Source organism: Vigna angularis, chromosome 10 (genome assembly GCF_016808095.1).
Source record: "Vigna angularis cultivar LongXiaoDou No.4 chromosome 10, ASM1680809v1, whole genome shotgun sequence".
NCBI classification, from domain to species: Eukaryota; Viridiplantae; Streptophyta; class Magnoliopsida; order Fabales; family Fabaceae; genus Vigna; species Vigna angularis.
This window is the reverse complement of record NC_068979.1, coordinates 3637548-3646395: the sequence shown is the minus strand read 5'-3', so window position 1 is coordinate 3646395 and position 8848 is coordinate 3637548. Positions and strand designations below refer to the sequence as shown.

General features: G+C 33.8%; 1 protein-coding gene across 1 annotated transcript; it reads left to right on the top strand.

Annotated features, from left to right (window-relative positions):
* The first annotated feature begins 2444 nt into the window (after window positions 1-2444).
* LOC108335119 (ethylene-responsive transcription factor 6-like) lies at window positions 2445-3631 on the top strand. The gene is given in 2 exon segments (XM_017571058.2): window positions 2445-2775; window positions 2778-3631. Coding segments are annotated over 2 exon segments (912 nt in total). The 5' UTR covers window positions 2445-2613; the 3' UTR covers window positions 3528-3631.
* Window positions 3632-8848: the final 5217 nt, after the last annotated feature.

Genomic DNA, 8848 nt, shown 5'->3' with positions numbered 1-8848 from the left:
ATGTCAGTTAGAAATGTCTTCATGCATTAACTTGATGTTCTAATTTTATTTTACAAAATCGGGTTATGAACACTAGATCTGAACATTCAATTTGGGCTAGCCCAATATAGACAATGGAAACAGTGTTGAAAACTGAGCAAAGATCTTCTAAAGTTAATATTATAAACAAAATGACAGGGTTTAGAACATTTACAAACACTGTGCAATAGTATGAGACCGTTTCATCGGACCTTTTCATGATACGGATGAAGTCAAACTAGAATCATTGGGGTCTGAGGAGGCCAAAGTTAAAAAAAAAATAATAGGAGAAAGCAACAGGACATCCAAATCAGCCATGACCATTCTAGAAGTTCTTCTATCCATCCTATGTATGACCGCATCATTCATTCAACTATTCTATGAACTGTTTATATTATTTAAAAAGTGTATTAATTATACTTATACAACACTGCTCTTCTTCTCTCTGTTATTAAATATGATTAACTTTTAGGATTAGTTTCATCCATTGATGGGAATATATAAAACACTACTCTTTCCTCCTCCTTAATTTCAGATCGAGAAGGTGCTCTTTTGAGAAATAATGTTGGAATCTCAATTGATTCAAACATATTTGTAAAATATAATATATAAGATTTATTGGGTTGATTTTATAAAATTGAATTAAGTTTAAATTTTATTTATAATATAATTGTATAGTATGATATCTACGCCGAGCGTTTAGTATCCAAGACCGGTCGCTCTATCTACTGTAGAAATGTTCGTCGATTTTACCAAACGCTCGTTAGTTTGTTTTACATTTCGTTTAGGTTAAATACAACAGAGGCTAAGGAAAAAATGTACGTTTTGCTCTAAGACTAAAAAGACCTTCTTGTGAGAAAAAGATCACTTGCTTAAGAACTGAGGTTCCATAACTTACATCTGACTTTAGCATCAGAGTATTTTCGCAGGTACCCCTACTTCCATTGAGGCGGACGCAATACATCAGTGAAAGGAGTGTAAACAATTTTCAGGAGGGTGAACATGCAATATCATTGGAGGAAGAGTAAACATCCCTGACATTAGCAGTAGTAAAGCATCATCAACAAGGTTTGTATCTCGGTCCCAAATAATCATACTGAAACAATAATTATTGTCCTATTTATAAGTTGGTTGAAATAATTTTGTTTTAGTTAATTATATTATTTAAGTTATTATTCATTTGAGAAATTGAAACTCTTTTTATGAATGTATCTTTAAAAGTATTTTGGATAATTAAAATATATATATATTTAAATTATTTTTATCTTGATTATTAAAGAATGTAAAATTATTAGATTTATCAAATTAAAACTTCAATTAAAAGTTATGAGGTTTTTATAAAGGTGCTAATGTTTCAAGTTTCTTAAAATAGCATTGTTTAAATCATTCATGGCATTTAAAATATTTTCTCCTTAAATCTCTTTCTTATATTCATCTTTGATATTTTCAACTTAAAATTTACGTGCAAACATAATAGTAAGCAAGTTTTAGAAAATGAAATCAATATGTAATTGAATAGAGAGATTAATCTCTTGATGGGTTATATAACTGCATATTAGGCTTGCTTGATGCAAATCTACACAAAAATGATTTATGTGCTGTCCCAAAATATGGAGGGAATTCGTTTTAATTTAGATAACTTAAACTATAATATTTAAGAGAAAAAATATACTTTCTTGAAAACTAGATATGAAAAAAAAATCATACAAACTTGTATTATATACAGTCCAAGTGAACTAGAATTAACATATTAATATTCACATTAAATAATCATTTGACTAAACATTAAGATGACTGAACGATTTTAAACACTTAAAAATTTTAAGGATCACCCATAATCAAAGTTATAAATAAACTATAAATACGAATATAAAATAAAGAGATATATGATTATACTGTAAACTTAAACTTAAACTTTTATTGTACTAGCCAAACAGTTTGGATAGTTTGGATATTAACTTGATCGTGGAGTACATTTGACAGAGATATAAACTATACTAAACGAAGGAGTAAAACATATCAGTAGAAATAATTATGTTCTATTAACAATGCAAGTTATCTCATTTAGTAATTATTTTTTTTTAAACTGAATTCAACGGACAGACAAAGAGGGCCCTCTGACAAGTGACAGCAGAAGCAAAGAATGGGTATAATGATCCTCAAAAGTCAAAGAACATGCAGTTGACTACGGCAAGGTTGAGACAGGATTAGGTTTGAACCAAACTGAGTCGGGTAATTAGGGAACGGAGTCAAGTATTCGGGTCATGTATAAGCGGAGTGCTAGTGTGAAGAAAAGCCTGTCGGGTCGAGTTCTGGAGCAAATCCAAGTATCCGACCCAATTTAGAAAATGGATGCAGATAGAGAGAGACGATTAAAATAATTGAGAAGGTAAGTTAGTGGAAGGTTCGTGCAACAATCATTGCAGGCTCCTCCTTTGAAACTTAATCATCTTCAATGGCTATATATCTTAATTTTCCACTGTCTCTGATACACTCAAAATCTTCCTTCAGCTTCTTGAACATTTCAAGCACGCTCCTTCTCCATCTTCTTCCTCGTAAGAAACCATTTCTAAATCAGTATCAGAAACCTCACTGATGGCAAACCCAAACCCTCTTCAACTTTCTGCTCTCAATCAAATAAAACTGCATCTTCTCGGAGAACTCTCTCCTCTTCCGATCACACCCTCTTCTGATCTCACCAAAAATAACTTCTCTTTTCTATTTGAGGAACCAAATCCCACCTCATCTCAATCAAGCTCCTCTGTTCCCAATCTTCAACTTCTCAATCATCTGCAACAATGGACCAATTTTTCTCTGACTTTTTCGACTTCCCAACTACTTCCACGGAACACCAGTTCTCTCGTTTCGAAATCGAGTCCAAACCCCAAATAATCGATCACCAGACTCCGAATCCACACCCTCAAACATCAACCTCGGATTTCACGTTTCCGAACACACATGACCGCAAGAAACCTCAATCAAATCGAAAAAAGTCGCTGCAAATCTCTCTCCCGCAAAAGACGGAGTGGATCCAGTTCGGAGAGGGTGAGGTTGCGGGAAAGGTGGTGCAGCAGGCTGCGGAAGAGAAAAGGCACTACAGAGGAGTTCGACAGAGACCGTGGGGGAAGTTCGCGGCGGAGATCCGCGACCCCAACAAGCGTGGCTCCAGGGTGTGGCTGGGGACGTTCGAAACGGCTCTGGAAGCCGCCAAAGCCTACGACCGAGCCGCGTTCAGGTTTCGCGGCTCCAAAGCCATCCTCAACTTTCCCCTCGAAGCCGGCGCCGATAACCGAAAACGCCAAAGGGAAGAGGAAGAGCCGGTGGTGGAAGTCGTTAAGAGGGAAAAGGTAGAAGATTTCGACGTCACCTGTATTAGGGATGCTCCCTTAACGCCGTCTAGCTGGCCAGGCTTCTGGGGTTCCGATGCTAACGGAATCTTCGCCGTGCCGCCTCTGTCGCCGCTATCTCCTCATCCGGCGTTGGGTTATCCACAGCTTATGGTTGTGTGAAATTGAAATCACCTTTTTTTATTCGTTTTTCCTTCTCGAAAATCGAGATCATTTGTTTATTCGTTTGTTTAAATTGAATCATTGTTTGTGCCTCTTCATTCTTACATTATTCCTGTAAGTAAAAAACATTTCCAGTTAATATGGGTCAACAAAACAACATTATACATGATGACGTGCAGACAAGCTATTAATTAATATTGAAGATACTGCAGAAACAAAACCTTCGATTTGTTTATTTACATGCTTATATAATGGATATATGCAAGAGCGTAAATGCGAAAATAACAAGAAACGCTTTTGGCTAAGAATAACCAAAGAGGAAATGCTTAACAATGGAAGGTAACGTAGCCAGAAAATGAGGTTCCATGAGAGGGGCTTCGGATCTTAGAACAGTGCTTTCGCGCTTGCCATTATGGAAACACAATCTAAACAGTTTATGTTTTGCACTGCTCAACAAAAAATAATAAAGATACAAAAAGAAGAATAAATATTAATTATGTTTAAGATAGTATATATTTTTTAAATTTTATGATACTGAGCTTAAAAATTATATAAAAAAATTGGACTTATTGGATAATACAGCACATGTGAATTAATGAAAGAAAACAAAACTCTACATAGTTCTTTTTCAACTGAAGACTCTTTCCTACTTTTGACTTTATACCTTACTTTTTTAATAATTCAAAAAAAAAATACTATTTTCGTCAACTAAATAAGTGATGAGAGAAGTTTTTTAGTTTTGTTATTTTTTGAAGGTTTATTTTTATGGGCATGGTCATGAAGTTGTCTGAGTGTGACCTTTTTATATTCAAAATTCAAGCTGAGATGACTTCTGAAAAATAAATAAGTAAATAAGGGTGAGGCATGCAAGCATGATGGTCGGAATATTTTATGTTATCCACTCGTCAGATTCAACTTACCTGAACTTGATCATCCTTTCATGCTTTAACCAGTTCTCGTCAAAATAGTTTGGTATAAAGGAGGCTTGCTGAAGGCACAACATATAAACCATGCTTATTTTACGCCCATATTTAAACTAGATAATAGAATTTTAAATTCTTACATATCAAACAACCAAAAAAAAAAGAATATACTACTTTGAATGCTTCAACACTTCCATATTTCTTGTCTAAAACATCTTGGTTCTCAGTATGGAATACGTAAAATTGATCTTGTGTTACATTTTTATTTAATAGAGGTTATTCTATTAAGAAATGATGACGGTTAGGTACAAATAAAGTCTTACATCAAATAAAATAAGAGATGAACATGAGTTTATATATACATAAGATACCTCAATTGGTAAGAAACTTTTTGGAATGGTATAAAAAACAAATCCGTGAGAACTTGACCCAAAATGAACAATATCTTATGTATATTGAACCTTCCTACAAAACTAGAAGGTAATTTTAATCGTTTGATCGAAGTAAAGACCGTCTTATTGTGTAAGGGTTATTTTCATTCCTTAATTAAAGTAAAAGTAATTTTAATATTGACTATTGTAATCGCTTAATCAAAGTAGAATTGTGGTTGTAATCACTTAATCAAAGTAAAAAATATTTTAATTGTTGTACCGCGATATTAACTTCTCAATAAAAAATGAAGGTAAGTATTTGTTTTTTTTTATAGAAAGTCATTCACATCTAATTGTTTAATCATATATTAGAAATATTGTTTAACGATTATAATAAAAATATCTAATAAACGTGAAGATAACTTGTTTATTTTTTATTTGTATCTTATTTATAAAAAGTTTTGGTTAGAAAAGTTGTGTAGTGTTAAACCCATTTTTTATTTTTACTTAATCTAAAAAATATGACTGCGAGGATTATGTAGCATTAAAAGCAATTCTATCTTCTTTTTTTCTTTTCTCCATTATACTAAATGTGAAAAATCGAATCTTAATATTATTATCAAGATATTTAAATTACTCTCGATCATATTAAAAAATATGTTTACTAATAGATGCAATAAACCTAAACAAGAAATATTTATATTAAAATAATTATCCCACATATATTATTAAAGTAGATAAAAGTAACAACAACAAAAAAAAAGCACTTTAAATGTTTAACTTAAGTCTCTACTCAGTTAAAACAATAATATATAAATAAGATGAAATTATAAATGAAACGAGTTTTGTGATATAGTATTAGAAATACGATCACTTATCCGACTGAAACCACTTACTCAATAATATCTTTCAAAAATAAATGTATACATGAAACTAAAACTCAAATTCTGAAAAAAAAAATGTATCATTGATATAATAATTTAATACATTTTCCAGCCGTATTCATTATTATTACTACGGGAAACCTTTTCTATTTTGTGGGACAGTTACTGCAAACCATTAACTTCAATTTGTAAATACATTTAAAGAACATTCAAATCACTTATGCAAATATTAAATTGCACTAAATAATGAAATAAAACTCACATATGTGGCATATTGAATCACTTATTAAAGTTCACAAATATTGGATTTTATTTTTTATATATTCTAAATATTTTTATGAGAACTTTTAGAGTTTAATTAAATCATTGTCTCATTAGTGCAAAAAGGGCTTTAGACGTCTGTTATTTTGGTCTTTCAACATCAGATCCAGAACCGACGTCTTTGTGGGTGACGTTAATCAAACGTCGGCTGGGTATAGCCGACGTCTATATAAACGTCGGATATCTATACATCCGATGTCTATATAGACGTCGGATGTTGACGTATACCCGACGTCTATATAGACATCGGATGTATTGATATCCGACGTCTATTGCCCCGGAACGTTTTGTCCACTGTAACTCATTGGACATCTGTTCGTGCACTGACAGACGTCTATAGACGTCGGGCATGACACTAACAGATGTCCACGGGGTGTTTTTTTTTTAAATTAATTTATTTTTACAATAAAACCACACCTGAAAAACAAAATTATCCCAAAACAGTATACTGTAATATATATATATATATATATATATATATATATATATATATATATATATATATATATATATATATATATATGCGTTTCAATTAAAGAAAGTTCTACTTAATCTATGAAACAATCCAATACCAAAACTATCAAAATATAAACTTAGACTAAACCTAATAATGTTCAACAACAAATATAAGTGTTCCTAGCTCCATCTTTGCAGAAGATAAGCTGTCCACTCCTGCCTTATCTGCCTAATTGTGTCCTCTGGTATAGGAGATGTACTCTTGAAGCGCTGCAAAATGAAGAAAGATTCATTATGGTTTCATATATGTTCAAAGATGAATTTGATTTGTAATGTATTGAAGGTATGCATCACTACCTCATTCCAGTCATCTGTAATGGAAGCTCGAATGATGGTCTTAATCCAAGACATGACATATAAGCCACATTCCCATGAATCTAGCTGCTTGTTACACTAAAATGACAAACTAAATAGTCAAGAATTTAGATCATTCAATAACATAGAAAATGAATTAGAACTATAAATGACTTATAACCTTTGGATACAAAACTTGAACTAGTTGACCTCGGGATTTACCCATAACTCTATTTAGATTGAAAACACAAAGTAAAATTAATATAATTATATTTATCATAAAAATTTAAGGTCAACATGAAATTCAAAGTCATTTTTGGAGAAACACTTACCCTTGAAGCATGCTTCTTAAGTCATTTCTCATCTTCCTTTGCAGCGAACAAAACCATATAATTTTACATTGTCTGGGAATGATGACCATCAGCTGCCAATGAGACCTATCATGAATCATAAATAGTTAGTAAACTAATTAAGTAAACTTTAATGAACTTTTACATAAAACAACACATACCCATCAATGTATGACACAAGGTATACGTCTCTTTTTGACTCATCCATCCATGTTTGTAAATAATATTGTTTGCTTTCAAGTGTGTTACCAGAAGGTTGAATGGTCTGAGGTTCAACAAATCCGTACATGGAAGACCGACATTGGTCTACAACGATTGTGTCCATGTACCTAAAACAACAAAGTTAAGTTGTTAGAAACTAGGAATCTAAATAAAACTAACATATCTTACATGCACCTAAGACAACATTATCGGCTGCTTCTGAGGACGTGTGAACTGAAGATAAGAATTTCAAAGTTATCAATAAATATTTTTAAATTTAACATAGAAATACTAATAATAAAAATATTATACCTGTGGAGTAGCAATGTGTGACATGATCAATGCTCTAGGCCAGGCTATAAATGATCCTATGGCCTCCCCCACAAAATGAATTTTTGGAGTGGGTACAGGCACCTGAGCCTGGGGATCCCAAACCTCGTCAATCGTCACACGCACGTGGTGGGGTAATATGAGAACACCATGAATAGTCTGCACTCCCTCAAGTACTCGTCCGACAGCCACAATGCGTGGGGGATCACCATCAACCAACAGCTCATACTGACCACTATACTCAGTAGGTTCTACAACAGAGCATGATCCTCTAGTGCTGACACGAGGTGCTGTGGGAGCTTCAGTGGGCAACCCCATGGTGCCCTGCGTCATGGGATGCAGCTTCTCTTCAAGCGCTCTTTGTATTTTTTTTTGTTCTTGTAGCTGCTCCATGAATCTTTGCTCCATTGATCTCATGCTTTGGTTGAGTCTTTTCTCCCACTGAATATCCATCTGCCTCAGTGCCTCCTGATTCATTGATTGAGTGTTTTTCTGTGTAGGGCCAAAGTAGTCACGAAGACCAATCGTCCTAGGAAATCCACGTACACGTCCTGGGTGCTCGGGCTTTTCAATGGTCGTTGTTAGAATGTCCCTACCTTGGCCAGCAAATGTTCCTTGAGTCTGCTGCTTAACCAACTCATCCTGCACATAAAAAAAACTTTGTTACTTAAAAGACATGCTATGATAAATACACAATCAAACAATGTTTAGAATTTGAACTTACAATTCTTTGTGAGATCAAGGCAGTTGAGGAAGATGTCATGTTCCCATCAGATTTAGTCCGAGCAGCCTTCCACAGCTCGTACCTAGCAGGTGCAAGTGCTAGGTCCGGGGACTCAAGCCCCAGGGCCTCCGTTCGAGACTTTCTAATTTTCTTCTCCAGTTTTGCATAACCACCTCGTGATAACAAGTGTGGTGCATCGTTTAACCTTTGCCTTTCTTGGACGGCTAACCTTTTACCTTGTGAAACCATGTATATTCATAAGTGTAAAATCATAATAAACTCCATGAAAGACTTTGTAGATGTTAAGAAACATACCTTCCATTCCCCAGACTCTCTAGATGCCCGAAACTGCATCCATTCCTCCTCTGTGAAGGTATATTGCTGACATGGATTTTCATGTTTTTTGT